The sequence below is a fragment of the Ascidia mentula genome, chromosome 2, assembly GCF_947561715.1.
Source record: "Ascidia mentula chromosome 2, kaAscMent1.1, whole genome shotgun sequence".
Classification (NCBI taxonomy): Eukaryota; Metazoa; Chordata; class Ascidiacea; order Phlebobranchia; family Ascidiidae; genus Ascidia; species Ascidia mentula.
In genome coordinates, this window is record NC_138567.1 from 4,252,088 (window position 1) to 4,272,978 (window position 20,891).

Consider the following 20,891-nt stretch of genomic DNA (forward strand, 5'->3'; position numbering starts at 1 on the left):
AAGACAAATCATGTTTTTTTACCTGTAAGGTTTATTTATTGTTGCTGCGTCATTGCTATATTGTCGTACCTTGTGTTTGCAGCAACGTCTGCACCAGAAAGCACTTTGTCATATTCAAATTCAGAACTAACGCCCGGAAATATGTATGAGGTTGTTAATCCACAAAATCACACTATTGGTCTAATAGCAGGAATTGTTGTAGGCGTGTTGATTCTTGTTTCAATCGGAACGTATTTATTACGGAAAAGGTAAGAGTTTACAAATCCCCGTTTCTGACTGTAATCTAAACTATTCATACCAAAGGTTTCATAAATATGTGTGTTAAATTTTTATTTTCAGAACAATTTCGAAAAAAGACAGACAAGGTTCGGATAACACTGCAGCTAGTCCTGAAGGTAACAAATCTAACATTGTAACAAGTATGACATTCACACTGCTTTTGTTCTTGCCATACCATCAGCCAGAAATCAATGATTGTTTCCTCTTTTGGTCCCTTTTGGTGAAAAAAATTCTTCAGTAGTTTTCGATATGGAGTCATTTAGAGGAAACTGGTTTGTTTCTGATTTATTTGTATTAACATGTACGTTTTTTTTCTTCCACGCAGGTTGGGATCACCACTTTAACTTAACAGCTCGCAGCACCTCAGGACCAGGTTACAAGCAGATATATATGTATCAATATGACGGTGTGTGGGCAACTATGTTAAGAAATGTCAATAAACCTTACGGTTCGTATCAAACATATGTGGGATCATTCTTCGTACCAGGTAATCTTTCTTCTCAATTGATTAATCTACGAAAAAAGCGCTTTTGATTAAGGTGATGTAGTTGAGGGGTTTGCAACGTAAACGTGGCCCGGCAAATTTAAACTACGGGCTACTTTCGCATTTATTATGAAATTTGTATCTAATAAAGTTTCCATTGCGATGGGAAATTTTGTCTTACAATTTTTGGAAACTGCGTTAGTCGAAGAAAAGAATTTTTGGATGATGGCAATTACCAGAGATGCACAAGTGATTGTGGATTTAAATGATACAGTAAAGGTGAGGCAAATAACAGTTGTTCCCAACATTGGTTTACACAACCTCTCGTTCATAATTATGCTTGTCCACGGTTTGTAACAGATTGTATCGCAAAAGGCAAAGAAGCTGGATTTCGATGATTTAAGCTTGTCAGTTATTGAAACCAAAGACTATTCAACCCATAATTGTATCACTATGACAGCAAAGTGCCCACGCTTTGGAATCGTAAGTCTTAAAACACATGAAAATTTGCATAACGGTACTCATTCTATGCTGTTCCTATGAAGGTCGATCGTCGGATGAGCGTTGTGCAATTTAAAGATGGGAAAATGTGGAAGAACCACCGAAAGAAGTGGATTTTATTAAAATTGTTGAAAGTATTCAGCAAATGAGATCAGAACTGAAATGTAGAAACGTACTGATTTGCTGCAGGTTGCCCTTGTGATGTTTTATGTTGTTTAAATCTTTTTCGAATAAATATTTTGTATTTTCAGCAACGGATGCACAAGAACTGGAACTTTCATTGCTTTGTCCAACATTCTCGATCGCCTGAAAGTTCAAAACCGAGTTGATATTTTTCGAACTGTGAAGGATTTAAGAGACATGAAACCTAATATGGTTAATAATAAGGTAGATTAGCATAGAATACCCTTGCCATGTAACTTAACACGTTATTGCTGATTGCTTTTTGCAGGTGTTGTACAAGTACTGCTACGCTTTTGTGGCCAAGTATCTGGAAGAATTTAACCAATATTCCAACTTCAAATAAACCAGTGTTTCTGAATTTTGAACAGCGCCTTCATAGCATGTTAATTGTCCCAAAAACAAGGGAACCAAACTTGCTTAATTTGCCCAGATCAGTAAATGATATAAACAATAATTTTTTACATTTTAAGTTTTTTTACATTTTACAGTTTTACATTTTACTCTTTATATGTAAGTGTTTGATCTTTTTCTGTACGATTTACTTATTGTTACATTTCCGCATTACGATTTATACAGTGACGCAAATATAAACCAAATACATTTGAAACACAGTTTACTCGTCTTTCCTTCTACTCCGCGTTCTAATTGTCAAGCGACAAATCACATGACGAGAAGATATATGAGCATGCAACTTAAAGATATACAGGGAGACCGTATCTGTGAAATCAAAACACAACGCTTCCTTTTTCCCACACACAACATCAGCACTCCACACGAGCGAATCACACCACAACAAACCACACATGAATGGGTGCCACGTGTTCTGTAACCGCAAGTAAAACTATTTTTTGAAAAGGAAAGTTGGTGCTGTCCAATGTCGCGTCGGGGTTGCAAGTTTACACAACTGAAATAAATTGATTATTTCCTAAACCGAGCACGAAAAGATTGCAGTATCACATAGCACGGATCTTCACCACAGCTGATGCTTGTGTCTATTCTTCTCACCATTACAACCAAAAAGAAATGTTCTAATGAATGAATTGAAACACTGCATGAATAACGTCACGGCAGTGCGTGGTATATATTTTTGAAACACCCGGTGAGAGAACTATTGAGCTGCTGTAATATAAGGCTTTTCATTAGTGTTTGGAGGCACATCGGTTGCGGGCCATTGGCATAAAGGCTACCAAAGTAGCTAAAATGCATCTCAAGTAGGAAAACAATTAACTGATGTTTCAGTTGCTGCCTTGTAGTTTGGTAACATGTCCGCTTATTTAGTAAGATGAATCACAATATTAGTACAAGTATACGCATTTCTATCGGCTAAGCCTACGTCATATTTCCTACCACCCACATAGTCTATATGGCGGCAACACTGTGCTTTAACTGGTAACAGCCTTTAAGATAACTTGATGAGTTGGAAATTCTAGATTCACAGCTTTCACCAGATTTGTCATAACGTAGCTTACGAGCAGTTTATACAAGTAAACACAAAATACAGAGGCTATTTTTGTACTGCTTATTCTGAATGTAGTGCGTATTATGTTACACGTTTAAACTGGTTTATATAAGAATATTGTCGGTTCAGGTAATGAGAAATGTTGTTAAATGTTGAATCCAAACAAACGTGGTTTATTTTACTCCTTCAGCTCCTCACTGTACCAAAAGGTAAGTAAATATTTATCACCGAGTATTTGATTATTTTAAAGTTTAATTGCATCTGACAGTGCACAGTGAAACTATCAAAGCAATAAAAGACAGTATTTTGATATTATCTGATGATCTTGTGGATGCGAACACTGCACAGGAGAAATGTGGATTGATGGGTGGAAAACTTGTAATGAATGATGACCCACAAATTAACACAACTCTGGTTCAAATGATGTCTGATAAATACACATTTGGTAATATTTTGTATTCCCATTAAATTTCTTCCTTAATATTTTACACTGTGGTGATGTAGGATTCAAGCGACTTTGGTTGTTTTATGATTTTGCTGGTCTCAACATATGCGGGTATTTTTTTAATCCGCTCGAGGTTTCACCATGGAAAAGTACAAAGCGACTTGGATTGATGTGGTATCTTGATTTCTTCACCAAGTAAGGGAAAAAATATGGCAGTAGAAGTTATGAAAAAGTTGATGTTGCAGTTATTGTAATATAAGCAAAAACCTGTTACATATACAACATGTTAAGTAAACCTTACGTAAACGAAACATTAACATTTAAGTGAATCAACAAACAATTCGGAGACAATTTACCTTTGCGACGCCGCTGCCGGATCAGAAAAAAGGAAATGGCTGCTATTTGCGGGAGGAAGCTGCCATGGGAACGGTGTTTACCTAACGTTTTTGTATCATTTCAACCACATATTCCCTATAGGTTCCTATTAACCAATGATGTTGCGTTTTTACTGAATTTCAGGTTGGCATTTAAAACACACATTATTTGCCCGTGATAAGCCTGGGGATGGATACAAACAGATTTACTTTTACCTATTTGATGGGACTTGGACAAATTTGTTGAGAAGTGTTAAGGAACCCTACAATCCATTTACAATGTTCAAGGGTTCGTTTTATGTTCCAGGTAAATTATATTTATATCCCTTTCTATAAAATTTGGCAAAAATTTAAACGAATGGTGAATGCACTTCAAAATTGGATTTAAACGATTGAAACTATCTGCAGATATAAATGTTATGATCGGAGCTCGTTTTAACACTTCACTCAATGGTTGGTATTCCAACGTCACAACTTGTCAACAGAGAGCGTTGCATTATGGGATAGGATGGGAGCAGTCAAGCGTGAACTGCAGTGGAGAACCTGCTTACTACGCATGTCAAGTTAAACGTAAAACATAGTAAATTTTTCTTTAAAACAAAACCCTTTGAGTATTTTTGCAGTTAGATTGTTATGGAATAAATGTGCTAACAATGTAAAGAAAAGTTTCATCGGCCACGTAAAGTCGATTTTTCTGCTCAATCCATGCAAAAAGTTTTTTTATTTGGAAAAGTAAAGTTATTTTACGTGTGTAGTTGTTGCTACTGCGAGATCATTTCCGTGCAACATTACAACTGTTAATGTTGAATGGACAGGACTTGATTTATTCATGACAAATGCAAGTGTGAGTCAAAAGTTAAGATTTGTTGTTATTTGAGTGACTTATACATGAAACCTGCAATACGTTGCAATTATTAACAGTACGTTAAGATTTAAGAGAAAATTTGTTGGTAGATGAGAGTACAAATATCATCGAACAAGTTGAAAAATCCTGTATACCAGCCGTACATTAAAAAATCAAGTAATATTTCCAACCTCAACATTTCAACGTTTTACACTTTTAAGGTATTTATGGTTGTTATAATTATTATTGTTTATATCACATAAATGTTCACAGGTTACAGCCTTTTCGGAAACCATTGACGAAAATGTCACGACGTCCCTAAATATTACAACAAATGACAAACCTAATGAAACTTGCTTTTTGCCAAGTAAGTGCACAAAGTTGTAACGTTCATTACTAGAATCCAGTTTTTACATTTGTGGAAATAGCTACAACAGAAGTTCCAACTACTTATACACGATCCGACACTATACCGAACACCAACCCTTCAACAAGTAGTATTATATCTTCCACTGTGGATCTAACAACAGGACATGATGGGAATTCTATCAAAACAAACACAGGGACGTCCAATACTGGTTTAATAGCAGGAATTGTAGTTTTCGGAGTGTTGGTGTTTGTGTTAATCGGAGTCGTTTATTTTTGGAAGAGGTATAGTAGTAATGTTCACTTTTGTCGATTATCACAGCTTACTTTAAACATTGACTCAACATGGTTGCATTACACAGAAAAAAATCTATTATCAAACGCGACCCTTTGGAAATAGCTGTACATGAACCACAAGGTAAAATAATTCAAAAAAAACGAAGTTTCTTTCATTTTACTATAAGTTATATTTTCAGGAGATATACCTGACCCCACATATCAAAACCTAAACTTCAACGATGAACAACCCAATATCGCATTCAAGTCAGCTTTGTTCGACAGTTACAAGAAAAACGCAGAAACGGATTACACAGGATTCAAAAATGAATTCAAGGTGATTTTTATTATGCGAATGCATAATTTTGAAAATATTGCAATAGGCAAATGTAAGGATACGGCAGGTCAACTAATTTTAAAATACGCGGTTTTTGTGTTTTCATTTAACAAAAGTTAACAAATTTCTAACGGTATGTTTACAGAAAATAGAAAACGAAAGTGAAGCCAACCAAGGTTCAAAAGCGATTTCGCAATTGCCAGCGAACGCCGTGAAAAACAGATACAAGAATATATACCCGTGTAAGTTATAACAATAAACATCCCACAAGAAGCTAACGGTACATAGCACGGAGATATATTCTTATTGAACAGACGACCACGCAAGAGTGGCGCTGGCTGAATCAATTGCCGGTGATTACATCAACGCCGCCTACATACCCGGTTACGAAAGTTCTCGAAAGTTCGTCGCAACCCAGGGACCAAAAGAGGAAACAGTTTTCGATTTCTGGCTTATGGTTTGGCAAGAAAACTCCACCACCATAGTTATGCTGACTGGCTTGGTTGAAAATGGAAAGGTCAGTCTCTATGACGATATATTTCGTTGCTTGACAAATAATATCTGCTTTTGACATCCTTTATATTCCTTTCTTTTTGTAGTCTAAGTGCGAACAGTATTGGCCAAACATTGGGTCTAATAACGAAATGAAGCCAGGTTTTTCCGTACAAACAGAACGAGAAACACAAGTTGGCGGCATTATTCAACGACAGATCATTTTGGTCAGAGAGAAGGTGCTGCGACGATGCACTCACTTTTCACCCTGTTGTATACCAGTTGTTTTCGCAGGAGAAACGCGAAGTGACACAGCTTCATTACACAACTTGGCCAGATCATGGCGTTCCTGTCACTACAACCAATATGGTTTACCTACGTAAGATGGTGGAAGACTTGCACACGACTAATGCTCCAATCATTGTTCACTGCAGGTAAGATTATGTTGGGTAATCAGCTGCTGATAAAATCCAAAACTCTGGTATTCAAATGCAAATGTAACGCGGATTGCTTTAATTTTAAGTGCCGGCGTTGGTCGATCTGGAACTTATATAGCAATGGACACTTTGTTTGACGAACTTGGTGATAAAGGAACGGTTGATGTTCCTGGGACTGTTCTGAGAATGAGAGAACACCGTAAAGACATGGTTCAAAACTGGGTAATTAAACTCTATTAGTTTGAATTTGTTTCTCCAAATTGAAAGAAAAACGTCGAAAATACTTTTCTGCAAAAAGTTGCATTTTTTGTGTTTAGAAAAATTCAGAGTTAACTTTTTTCCATTTTTACAGAAACAATACATCTTCGTTTATAAGTTGTTGCTGGAACGTGAATGTTTTAAATCTGAATCTGATAGAAGCGTGAGCCAACTACAATCACTCACCCCATCAGAAATGTAAGACAATCGTGTTTTGTTTATCCTTGAAAACACTTTCCTTTTTCTACATAAAAAGATCTTCGATTCAAAATGAGGAGTTCAGAGTTTTGTCGGATTGGAGATATGGAGAAGAATGGAAGGAGAACGATCTAAAGTTAAAAACATGTGAATTTTTGTTGTGTAATGATTTTTTTGACGAAGTTCTGTTTGTTTTAAAGTCAAATTATACTTTATGCAGACAAAAGCACGGCAATTTCCGTTTGGGACGAAACTAGTCAAAACACAATACAGATGAATGCCTCATTTATACAAGTTAGACACAAACCTTACTTCTGTTTTTTATGCTCGTACAAAATGTGGTTAGTAAACTCTACATGGTGATTGTATTACACATAGGAGTTGTCTTCGGAAACGTTTATTGCTGCCCGAGGACCGATTGCAGGGGAAGAAAAAAATTTCTGGATGATGGCAATTACCAGAGATGCACAAGTGATTGTGGATTTAAATGATACAGTAAAGGTGAGGCAAATAACAGTTGTAACTAACTTTGGTTTACACAACCTCTCGTACATAATTATGCTTGTCCACGATTTGTAACAGATTCTATCGCAAAAGGCAAAGAAGCTGGATTTCGATGATTTGAGCATGTCAGTTATTGAAACCAAAGACTATTCAACCCATAATTGTATCACTATGACAACAAAGTGCCCACGCTTTGGAATCGTAAGTCCTAAAACACATGAAAACATGCATAACGGTACTCATAATGTGCTGTTCCCATGAAGGTCGATCGTCGGATGAGCGTTGTGCAATTTAAAGGATGGGAAAATGTAGAAGAACCCCCGAAAGAAGTGGATTTTATTGAAATTGTTGAAAGTATTCAGCAAATGAGATCAGAACTGAAATGTAGAAACGTACTGATTTGCTGCAGGTTGCCCTTGTGATGTTATATGTCGCATAAATCTTTTTTGAATAAATATTTTGCATTTTCAGCAACGGATGTACAAGAACTGGAACTTTCATTGCTTTGTCCAACATTCTCGATCGCCTGAAAGTTCAAAACCGAGTTAATATTTTTCGAACTGTGAAGGATTTGAGAGACATGAAACCTGACATGGTTAATAATACGGTAGATTAGCATAGAATGCCCTTGCCATGTAACTTAACTCGTTATTGCAGGTGTTGTACAACTTAACTCGTTATTGCTGATTGCTTTCTGCAGGTGTTGTACAAGTACTGCTACGCTTTTGTGGCCAAGTATCTGGAAGAATTTAACCAGTATTCCAACTTCAAGTGAACCAGTGCTTCTGAATTTTGAATAGCGCCTTCATGGCATGTTAATTGGCCCAAAAACAAGGCAACCAAACTTGCGTAATTGGCCCAGTTCAGTAAATGATATAAACAAGAATTTTTTACATTTTAAGTATTTTACATTTTACAGTTTTTCATTTTACTCTTTATATGCAAGTGTTTGTATCTTTTTTTTCTGTACGATTTACTTTTTTTTACATTTCCGCATTACGATTTATACACTGACGTAAATATAAACCAAATACTTTTGAAACAGTGTTTACTCAACTTTCCTTTACTCCGCTTTATAATTAACAAGCGACAATAGAAATCACACGACGTGAAGATATATGAGCATGCAACTTAAAGGTATACAGAGAGACCGTATCTGTGAAATCAAAACACAACGCTTCCTTTTTCCCACACACAACATCAGCACTCCACACGAGCGAATCACACCACAACAAACCACACATGAATGGGTGAAACGTGTTCTGTAGCCGTAAGTAAAACTGTTTTTAAAAAAGGAAAGTTGGTGTTTTCCAATGTCGCTTCGGGGGTGCAAGTTTACCCAACTGCAATAAATTGATTATTTCCTCAACCGAGCACGAAAAAAAATGCATTATCCAAAAGCACGGATCTTCGCCAAAGTTGATGGTTGAGTATATTCTTCTCACCAAAACAACCAAAAAGAAACGTTCTTATGAATGAATTGAAACACTGCATGAGTAACGTGAAGGCAGTGCGTGGTATATATTTTTGAAACACCCGGTGAGAGAACCATTGAGCTGCTGTAATAGAAGGCAAACCAAGATAGCGGTATCACCGGGAATACAATTGCAATGAGGCAAATTTGGCAAATAACGTTTAGGGTTCGAGTAAAACTCACAGCTTTAATTTGTAATTATCGATATGAACGCCAGACATAGACCTTGTTAACATAAACCTTCGAAGCTGAAACATTATCTAAAAACACTGAAGGTCTCTCACTTAGAAGCAATGGTTTTCCACCTGTTTAAACGAAGCCGCATAACAAAACAGCTTAAGTTTTACAAAAGCAAACTTCGAAAAGTAAGTTTTTTTCCAAATAAGAGCCGTAAGGTTATAACGGTTTAAGAACATGAGACTCGAAGAGCCGCGGTTGGGATTCGCCGGTTTGAAGCCTCATTTCCTGTCTCCCACATAGTCTACGTCACAGAGAGTAAACTCAAAACAATCTCAAGACGATGATAAGAAAAAAGATTTATTGGAAGGCCTGATTTTGCATAGGTCGGTTATGGCATGATAACGCCCAGTCGAAATATTAGCAATACATGTCAACAGTGTGGTTATTTAACAGCACATAAAATATTGCCATAAGTCATCATATTTTGCGTGTTTCACCAGGATTTAACTGTATTGTCACGGCCGTGAGAATGATGTTGCGGGTACTTGGTACCAAACACATGTGGATCAAAGTATTTCTTCAGCTTTTAACAGTAATCGAAAGTAAGAAATTTGCTGATGAAAATGTATTTTTAGTAAATGCTTGTGTTTGTTAGTGCACAGTCAAAACATTACAACCGTCAAAGACAGTATTTTGATATTATCTGACGATCTTGTTGATGCGAACACTGCACAGGAGAAATGTGGATTGATGGGAGGAAATCTTGTAATGACTGAAGACCCACAAATTAACACAACTCTGACTCAAATGTTGACTGATAAATACACCTTTGGTAACAAATATTGCACATATAAATTTGTACTTCGCCAAGATATTTTTGATATTTTTAACGTACCCAGGTTTGAAAAGAGTATGGATATTTTACAATTTTACGGGTATAGATGTATTTGGATATTATTTTACTTCAAATGAATTACACTGGGAAAGTACAAAATCACTTGGATTTCGGTCGTATCTTGACTTTTATGATAGGTGAATCAACATTATAATATGTTTGCAGTAATTGCTTGATTATATAACAGTATAATTCTTTGCACTTCGTTGTTTTATGGCTGTAATATTTCATCACATATATGAATTATTGTAGAAAACCTGGGAACAATTTGGAACGAATTTATTTTTGCCGCGCATATTTTAAAACAAATTCAACACAAAGGAAATGGCAAGTGAAATTTGGTGGAAATTGCCAAGTTGGACAACCGAAAACAAATGTGTGGAACGGTAAAATCTTCATGCATTTTTTTTCAACCAAAAACTTAATAGATCCGATAAGTTTTAAGGTCAAGTTGCGTATGCCAATTCGTGTTCATATGTAAATATTTTTAAATTGATTTTGAAATGCGTTACGTAGGAGTCAACACAGAAAAAAACAGACACAAAAATTAAAAACATCAATACTTTGGATCCTGGGGGCGAGACAGTCCTTTGTTTTTTAATGTTTTGAACAAATAGAGAAAGATGAACAAAAAAAATTGAAAATGTCATTGGTTTCAGGTTGGGACTATGTGTTTAAATTAACAGCTCGCAACACCTCAGGACCAGGATACAAGCAAATATATATGTATCAATATGATGGCCTGTGGGCAACTATGTTAAGAAGTGTCAATAAACCTTACGGTTCGTATCAAACTTACGTGGGATCATTCTTCGTACCAGGTAATCTGTATCTTACACAAAATATTAAAAATTCTTTTGAGAATTTTAAAAGAATTTTAAATCTCCCGCATACGAAATATTTGTCTTAATTTGAAAAGAAAACATTTACTAACAACAAAAAAATGTACCGTTCTATACCTCGAAACAATTAACCACACCTGATTTGTAAGTTGGACTTTTTAAAGACATTCGTGTTATGACTGGAGCTCGTTTTACAACTTCACTCAATGGTTGGTATTGGAGCGACGGATCTCCAGCAAACTTCTCTGTTTCCAACGTCACAAGTTGTCAACAGCGAGCGTTGCATTATGGGATCGGATGGGAGCAAACAAGCGTGAACTGTAGTGGAGAACCTGCTTACTACGCTTGTCAAGTTAAATGTAGGCCATACTTTAGAGACACAATATTCGATTTCCGTAAAAAGGTCTTCATGGGTTTTGAACGTGATTGATAAACGTATCCGTACATTATTGTGGGTAACAACAAGGTTTGTTAGTTCGGTTGTTTAATATCAACACGCATAGGATGTTTATGTTTCATCTTTCGCGTTCAACATGCAATTTCATTGGATTCACTATTTCAGCAATTTTGAATATTATACTGAAAACGCACGGTTTCGTCTGATTAATGTTTTCCTTTTTCCAAATAAGTTACAGACAGGCATGTTCTCAACACTTTCAATGCTTATGTGTGTGATATCAAATTTTTATAATTTTACCGCTTATATTTTATTTGTAGTTGCTGCTTCTGCAACAAGGTTACCTTGCGATGTCAACACAGTTAGCTTAACGTGGACGGGACTTGATTATTACATTTTCAACTTCAAGACTGATATCAAGGTATCCTACTTCCATATTTATTTGTACGCTGTTTAAATATTGCATATTTGTATGTATCCTATAAAAGTGGAAATGATTATTAACACATTGCCATGTTTTCCGTTATGCGATCTGAATATTCTCAGGTCAAAGTTGATATCCAACCGTCCAATACATCAACCAATTTGCCATATGGTGATAAGTTCTCACGCATCAGCAACTTGCAAAACTCAAGTCACTACAACATCTCGGTAAAAATTTAGTTCTGCTGTTTTGTGTGGTTATGAATAAAGCGCAGAATGTTCCGTCACATTTAAGGTTACTGCAATTTTTATTGGATACAACACCACTATCAGTACCACTGCCAGTGTATCAACAGCGGATCAACAACTTGAATCATGTTTCACAGTTGGTAAACATATTTATTCGAATAAGATATTTCTAACAAACTTCATCATCCAACTATTTAGGAGCAACAAATGGACCGAGATTACCCAATGTAACGGAAGCCATAGATCAATCAACTAATATTCGCCATCAAATTGTAACAAACATTTACATCACGAATTTCAGTTACGTTATCGGAATTGTTGCCGGCATAATACTACTTGCAGCCATGGGAGTTGTATTTTTTTGGAAAATGTGCAAGTGAGCTTATTGTATAGTGTTTGTATGAGTATAAATTGGTTGACATAGCACAGGAGCATTTTATAGTGAGCTGCAAACAGATCGGCCTAATAGGTCTCATCAGGGCAGCTATGGCGTGACTTGCAAAGATCTTGTCTGCTATTTAAGACTTCCACTTTCTGGCGACTGGTGTATAGCCACCATTAGCAGTTGGTAACCAAACTAAGTGTAACCCGCCCAAAACCACCCAAGGTGGAAACAATGTGGCAAAGCAGTTTTACCACCTTGCATTAATTTTTCATCGGTTTAACATCATTTTAAATTATTGGTTTGTACTTAGGTCGTTTGTAAGTTTAATTTTGTTCTGCAGAAGACCGAAAAGTGCAAACACAGGCGGAAATGATACACAGCACAAAGATGAAGGTAATTACACATTTTGGAGTTTAATAATGATCTTTGTGTATTGAAGGTGGCCAAAATAACCCTGTGGGGGAAATATACTCACATGCATTTTGTTTAATAGATACATTGCCCAAATACGAAACCATTACAACTGTTCCAACATATATGAATACTGGCATCCACATCGGAAAGGACGGGTGCGCAAATTAAAACCTTGTTTAAAGAAAAACTTATTGTTCATATGCTGTATATATTTGTGTCCTTATTGACGATTTTTTGTTGCATTTTTGTCAAGGGCGTTTTTACATGCAAAAAAATCGTTTCGAAACTTGCATTGCCTTCTGTCATTTAAAAACAACAATTGTTTCATGTGACGTAATAAAAGCTTTCACTACGAGTCGACCCTGCATTTGCACACGTGCGTTGTCCTAATGCGTTGTGTTGCAAAAATAAGGAGGCTCAGAAAGTCTTGATTGTGACCACAATCAAGACTTTCCGAGCCTCAAGACTTTCCGACTTGAGAAGTGGCCCTTTTAGTCATGATATGAATGCAGTAGATCGTTGATAAAGTTTTAGTCATAAGACTTGAAACGCTGTGAAACTTCTTGAGGAACGCTTTGTTCTTTTTGATGCAAGAAAGTATACATGAAATAAGTTGAACAGCACAAACAAATCATTTGTGTTTCGTTGATTGTTTGGTTAGAAGTTGGTTTCAGAGTAACAGCATGGGTGAAGTAATATTTCCTGCCACCCACACAGCATACGCCAGCAATGTACGTTAACTGGTAACACTGTCAAACAACTTGTAGAGTTGGAACTTCCTGGAATGACAGTTTTAACTAGTTTAATCATAAAGTAGTGTATGCGCAGTTGAAACACGGTAATACAGGTTCAGATGAATATGCTGATTTGCAAAACCGCACTATTGGTTTAATAGTAGGAGCTGTGGTAGGCGTGTTGATTCTTGTATCAATCGGAACGTATTTATTGTGGAAAAGGTGAGAGCTTAAATATTGTCCACTTTTTCACTGTATTCTGAATTATTTACGACAAAGGTTTCGGTGTTGAATTTATATTTTCAGAAAAATATCCATAAAAGGCAGACGAGGTTTGGATAACTCCGCGGCTACTCTCGAAGGTAACAAATTGAACTTTGTAACAACCATGACATTCGAATTGCTTTATAATTGTAATTGGTTTTAGTGGAGACACCAGAGGTCACATATCAGAACTTGAATCGTAAAGAGAAACAAACCAACCCTCAACATAATACGGCGATGTTTAATATTTTCAAAACAAATGTTGAAACTGAGTATGTTGGATTCAAAAATGAATTTAAGGTAGTTTTTTATTGTACTGGGCAACTTTATTACTTAAAAACTGTTTCAATGCTAAATAATTGTTTTTTTTTACAAACTCGTCTTGGCACAAGCCTCTTACGATTATCTCCTTTTTCAGAAAATAGAAACCGAGAGTCAAGCCAGTGAAAGGTCAAAAGATGTCTCACAATCATCAGAAAACGCTGTGAAAAACAGATATAAGAATATATATCCGTGTAAGTTCTGACGTTGAAAACACATTTCAGCATACAAATAACGTTTTGTATCTCAATCCTTTTTACACAGACGATCATGCAAGAGTAAATTTGATCGAAACAACTTCGGGAAGTGATTACATTAACGCCGCCTACATACCAGCTTATAAAAGTCCACGAAAGTTCATCGCAACTCAGGGACCAAAAGAGGAAACAATTTTCGATTTCTGGCTGATGGTTTGGCAAGAAAACTCCACCATCATAGTTATGCTGACTGGCTTGGTCGAAAATGGAAAGGTTTGGCCCCATACGTTGTTGTCAAATTATTCCTACGTTGAATGCTTATTCACATCTAATGATAATCACATTTTTTAGTCGAAGTGTGAACAGTATTGGCCCAAAATTGGATCCCAGAATGAAATAAAACCGGGTTTCTCAATTCAAACTTTACAAGAGATACAAATTGATGGAATTATTCGGCGACAGATCATTTTGTTACGAGGGAAGGTAACTGAATTAGCACCCAATTTGCATCAGCTGAATATTGTCCTACGTGCCTTTGTAACAGGAGAAACGTGAAGTGACACAGCTTCATTACACCACTTGGCCAGACCATGGCGTTCCTGTCACCACAACAAATATGATCTACCTACGTAAGATGGTGGAAGACTTGCACACGACTAATGCTCCAATCATCGTTCATTGCAGGTAGTATTTGGTAATCAGCTGCTGATAAAAACCAAAACTCTGATATTCAAATGCAAATGTAACGCAGATTGCTTTTGTTTTAAAGTGCTGGAGTTGGTCGATCAGGAACTTACATAGCAATGGACACTTTGTTTGACGAACTTGGTGATAAAGGAACGGTTGATGTTCTTGGGACTGTTCTAAGAATGAGAGAAAACCGTAAAGACATGGTTCAAAACTGGGTAATTAAACTTTTACGTCAATAACAAATGTACATTTCAAATATTATTAGATTAAATGAATTATGTATCGTTATTCAAGGGAAACAATATTAACAGCACCGTCCTTTCGTTCTTTCTAGAAACAATACATATACGTGTACAAGTTGTTGATGGAACGTGAATGCTTTAACTTTGAACCTGATAGAAGCGTAAGCCAACTACAATCACTCAGTCCAGCTGAAAGGTATTAAAATTGCAGTTTAATTTTGTTTCTTGTTAACACTTTCCTCTTTTACATTGAAAGATTTCCGATTCAAAATGAGGAGTTTAGAGTTTTGTCTGAATGGAGATATGGCGAAGAATGGATGGAGAACGATCTTAAATTAAAAACATGTGCATGTTTATACTTATTTATGCAGTATCCACGCAGATATTATACTTATTTGTTTATTTATGCACGCAGACAAAAGCAAAGCAGTTTCGGTTTGGGATGAAACCAGTCAAGTCACAATTGAAATGAATGCATCATATATACATGTAAGAAAATATCATTCTCATACCTCGTACTTATGTTGGTCAACCTAAATGTCGTCAAAATAGTCGTCAACAACATATGGAAAGCGCTTTAGTGCTGGGTTTACTTTTATTGCAACCACAGAATGATGGTGAGATTGTATTACATATAGGAGATGTCTTCGGAAACGTTTATTGCTGCCAAAGGTCCGGTTGCAGGAGAAGCGAAGAATTTTTGGATGATGGCAATTACCAGAGATGCACAAGTGATTGTGGATTTAAATAATACAGTAAAGGTGAGTGCAATGGCAATGAAGATGCTCGTGATTATTTAGCTGGACAATTTTTAATGAAGATTGGTTAACACACCATTATAAGCGTACTTACGTAGAATATTTTCACGGAATGTCACTAGATTTGTCCCAACAGGTTTTGGGCTCTAAAACACTGGATTTCGATGATATAAACATTTCAGTTATTGAAACCAAAGACTATTCAACCCACAACCTCACTACTATTTCAACAAAGTGTCCACGCTTTAGAATTGTAAGTTCAATAAGATGTATTAAATATCCATGCTCATTCTGTGCTGTTTTTATAAAGGTTGATCGTCGGATGAGCGTTGTGCAAGTTAAAGGATGGGAAAATGTGGAAGAACCGCCGAAAGAAGTGGATTTTATTAAAATTGTTGAAAGTGTTCAACAAATGAGATCAGAACTGAAATGCAGAAATGTACTGGTGTGCTGCAGGTTGGTCATCACTATTAATGATCTTTTGTTGCATTAAACTTCGTAAATAGTAAAATTTTATTTTCAGCAACGGATGTACAAGAACTGGAACTTTCATTGCTTTGTCCAACATTCTCGATCGCCTAAAAGTTCAAAACCGAGTTGATATTTTTCGAACGGTGAAGGATTTGAGAGACATGAAACCTAACATGGTTAATAATAAGGTATAGGAGTAGTGTTCAGTTGTAGTCTTATACAATCCTGTTTACTTATTGCTTTGCCGCAGGTGTTGTACAACTACTGCTTTTGTAGCACAGTATCTTGAAGAATTCAACGAATATTCCAACTTTAAGTGAATATTTACAGTTTCTACTGTTTAATATCTCCATTATAAGGAACGAAGATGGTCTCACATCGTGTATTATTAATTTGAGGACAACACGCTCACAACCATCGCATTTTTGTAATGTATATATGCTTGCATGGCTGGGCATCGGCACTCATAGGTGGAAATTAAACATTAAAAGAGCGTCGTGTCATTCTCCTACTCACAGTTTTCTCTTACGCTCGCATGTAATGTTCTATTGTTGTGCAAACACTAGCATGCCCCCACATACTACGCAGTAATAAAGTGTTATGTATACATACCTTGTGTTCATGTTTTATCAGATATGTAAGACGCTATTATGACGCCTGCCTGTGCGCTTTTTCGTAAAGCGATTTCCACGATAAACCTTTTTTTAATGGGATAAGTATATGTGCAAGGACTATCCCTTCGTTCTAGACATATCTCAAAAACAGCCCAAAGATGAATGTCTACTTTACTAAAGTTTGGTAACGTCAGGTGAAAGCCATAAGTAAATTTCCCTACCACCCCAAAACATTTTGTATTTGTTGGAGATGCGAAACATTGGTTCATTGAAACATGCATTTTTACAAATCTGCATCGATTATTACAAAATACAGTAAAAACAGAAAAACTATAATTTTTGGGAACTAAAAATCCAACAATGAAGCATCATGGCATTTAACATACAACTAACTTCAAACAGAAAACAAACATTACTCAGAAATCAAAACACAACGCTTCCTCTTTCCCACTCATAACAGTAGCACTCCACACGAGCCCAACTGTATCATCACAAACCGGGCATTCGCTCATAGTGTTCTATAGTGGTGCTTAACCACATGAAAGTACACCTCCCAGGTAAAACGACTTGTGTTTTAACGATAGGTGTTTGCCCACACGGCCAACTGTCCAATTCATACAAGACACGATCCTAAAACTTTCAGCAGTGACGGGCCATGTCTTCAATCCATATCCCTCTCTTCGTTGTCTGAATACACTGTACTTTCCGAGGGTATGCCCGACGACCTGTGGCTCGAAATGTTGCTTGTAGGCCGATATTTTGTCGTTACGTGGAAACGTTACTTTTATTTGTAGAACATAAATTCTCTTCTGCAAATGTTTGCAAACATTAAAATTTTGTTGTTTTCGCAGGGTTTCCAGAAGTATTGGCTATTTTTTGGAAATTATCTCATTTAAACGTGATTATATTTATAAAATGCGAAATGTTACTGATATGTGCTGCTAGCGTTATACACGCACATGTACCGCTCTGATTGTCACCCTTTTATGTAGGCTGTGAAATCGGTGGATGAAGCATTTGCGCCAGAAATACCTCAGTTCAAAAAGTTTCACGACTGCCCCTCTTAATTCCGGATTGCATTAGCTCTGTTTCATTTGGGACAACAACCATAAAGACATTACTAATTTCAAATACAGACGCAAAACTCATCCATATCCGCCCACGAAAATACCACTCAAGAAAACCCGTGTTGTCAAAACACAATTGCATTTTTGCTGCAATGATTTCTGAACTGGTAAATATTAGCATTGGATTACAGCAAATATTTAGAATAAAATATTGACATCGTGGAACATATTGCATGAAATATTACTGCATTCGTGGAACAAATGTAGGTTTTAAATATCATAACATAGGTAATGTAACGATGGGAAGAGAACTGGTTTTCAAAGTGACTTGGTTCTTATTGTGCATTCAACGCAACCTCGTTGCACCAAGCAGTAAGTGAATAGCAATTAATGTTACATACAAAGTATTAACGTATAACTTTTTGAAGACTGCAACCAGCTACCACAGACAGCATTTTGACCATATCTGATGATCTTTTGGATGCGAACACTGCACAGGAGAAATGTGGGTTGATGGGTGGAAATCTTGTGATGACTGATAACCCACAGATTAACACAACTCTGACACAAATGATGACTGATGAATTCACTCAAGGTAAGGTTCACAAATATTCTCTTTAAACTTTAAATTTATCTTTAAACTTTTGATTTCAGGTTTACAGCGTGTTTAGATCTTCTACGATTCCTTAAACTTGACAACATTCGGATACTTTAAGGATCGAAGTGAAAAGTATCACTGGAAAAGTACAAAATCTCTTGGAACCTTGTGGTATCTCGACTTCGACACCACGTAAATATATATTTATTGAAATGCAAATCAGAAGAGTGTGCTTGGGTGCAAAATATTTGGAGTTGATAACTTTGAAAATGAAAGCCAATCAACAGCATTTTAGCTTTGGCTTTCATTTTCAAAGAGTGTGCTTGTTTTTCAACATTTCGTTTCGCCTGAACCCTTTTTACATTTGGGATAAACACAATTTAACTCAAATATCCTTCCTCTCAGAAATTCCATGAAATCGGAAGTAGTTTACTTTTAAAGCGTGTATCTTGAGAGGAACTTGCGGTCAGAACACATTTTCTGGTTATAATAAAAGCGCCGATTAAGAATTTTTATTTGACGGTTGAGAAATTTTATGTTCATCCACAAATTATGCGGTTTACATATTAGTCACTAATATGATGCTTCAATGCTGTTTTGTAAAACAAATCGGCCATTCTGGTATCTAGTATTGGCCCTATTCATACATATACATTCAAACATACTCAACAACTTTAATTTTTGTAAAACCAGTAGTCATTGTTATAATGCAGTTTCATCTTTATTTCGAGCACTCAAATGTATTGTACATTTAAAACTTTAATTCAAGAAACTGAATTGTACAATCGGTGGACACAAAAACAAGAGCAAAATACCGATTTAGAAAGTTCCAACATGAAGCAAAAGATAAAATTAATCATTGAAAATCGTTCAGAGTCACACCAAAGGTACTTGTTTATAGATAGATCTCATTTTACATAGGTGTAATGTTTTTCAATTTTTTTCATCAGTATTTACATCTAATAAAATGTCACGGACAAGTTCTATGGCTCAGGAAAACGTGGAAAACGATAAAATACAGGCATCTTGAAAGGGAGGCGAACGGTATTCCATAAGCGGCATTCTGATGTGCTGCTACATTGTAGCATGAAGCAAATAATTGTAAACTGACGTAACAATTATTGTTGTGTAAAAATTCTACAAATAACTCAAACAAAAATGAAACTTCGATTTGCAGCAGCTGATAACGTTATTGGTAAAAGGTTACATAATGTGTTTATAATGCCACTGTGATAAAGGCGTCCGATATAGAATTGCCATACTTTACCGTCAACAGCTAAAACGGAATCAGCCGAAACGCAGCCACCCACATGGATAACGTCAAAATATTGTGGCGAAGGTTTAGAACTGAAGTAAGTTTTGAAAATAATTTGGAACACAACAATAGAATATCAAAACATACAAGTTAAGGAATTAATCTGATAATGCAATAAAGAAAAGAGCGTTACTTTTTAAATTGTCGTGGTTCATATTATGATTCGTTGCACCAAACAGCAAGGTAAAATGAATTAAATGATATAGACAAAAAAGTCTCGCATCGTTTGTTGCATCAAAGGCAAGACTTTTACAGCTGTCAAAGACTATATAAAGTTGGCGACAAAAAAGTCAAATTGTAAGTCTGCAATGCTGGCAAAAAAAGTTGTAGATGTCGCGGTCAAAACCAGCAGTAAATATGGTTTTTCCTTGACATTGTTGCAACGATCAAACTATTGACATGACTGAAATCAGAACGTGGTATTAATATAACGAATTTGGTATTATTGAAGCGACGCCCTGATGTGTTGCTAAACGTTTGTACGTTAAAGGGACAATGCGTGGGCAACAATCCTACTTGCATGCACTATAGCGATGGAATCAGTTGTTCTTGAACTGAGTTGAATGGGGTCCATAAATACAAAACATTAGGCAATCTTAGGCTTGTAACCAAACTTTATTAATGTTTTTGGGACACAATTAGTTTGTTCAACGAAATGAGTTAGTTCGTGACAACAACGCCAGGTGTATTTTACGTTGCGATTCGCACACATTTTCTGGTTTTGTTAAAAGTGCCGTGACAACCAAAATGTGGAAAGACATTGCGTTAAAACTTTTCGGCGGAGTTAAGTATTTTCATGTTCTTCCCCAAATTATGCGGTTTGCATACTTGCCACTAATAAAATGATGCTCACATGCTGTTGACCATTCTGGTACAGTCTAGTGTTGTCACCATCCATACATATACCTTAACATCATCTTTAAT

At 36.2% G+C, this 20,891-nt stretch overlaps 1 protein-coding gene and 1 pseudogene across 2 annotated transcripts; both read left to right on the forward strand.

Annotated features, from left to right (window-relative positions):
- Nucleotides 1-967: 967 nt before the first annotated feature.
- LOC145890699 (receptor-type tyrosine-protein phosphatase C-like) lies at nt 968-16,885 on the forward strand (annotated as a pseudogene). Its single transcript, XR_014399573.1, has 29 exons — nt 968-1,042; nt 1,124-1,246; nt 1,309-1,453; nt 1,516-1,651; nt 3,036-3,115; nt 3,175-3,351; nt 3,411-3,546; nt 3,677-3,780; nt 3,871-4,032; nt 4,134-4,295; nt 4,481-4,569; nt 4,680-4,790; nt 4,843-4,936; nt 4,998-5,220; nt 5,298-5,353; nt 5,412-5,548; nt 5,694-5,790; nt 5,863-6,065; nt 6,148-6,279; nt 6,335-6,474; nt 6,564-6,699; nt 6,830-6,933; nt 6,992-7,080; nt 7,154-7,227; nt 7,312-7,434; nt 16,039-16,155; nt 16,213-16,358; nt 16,426-16,561; nt 16,624-16,885. The product of XR_014399573.1 is annotated as a receptor-type tyrosine-protein phosphatase C-like (transcript).
- On the forward strand, nt 9,621-12,900 carry LOC145888866 (uncharacterized). The gene is made up of 12 exons (XM_082979735.1): nt 9,621-9,693; nt 9,747-9,923; nt 9,991-10,123; nt 10,239-10,372; nt 10,646-10,807; nt 10,993-11,187; nt 11,546-11,646; nt 11,772-11,876; nt 11,944-12,037; nt 12,096-12,273; nt 12,623-12,675; nt 12,776-12,900. The coding sequence occupies exons 1-12, from the start codon at nt 9,621-9,623 to the stop codon at nt 12,862-12,864; spliced, it is 1,494 nt and encodes a 497-aa protein (XP_082835861.1). The 3' UTR covers nt 12,865-12,900.
- Nucleotides 16,886-20,891: the final 4,006 nt, after the last annotated feature.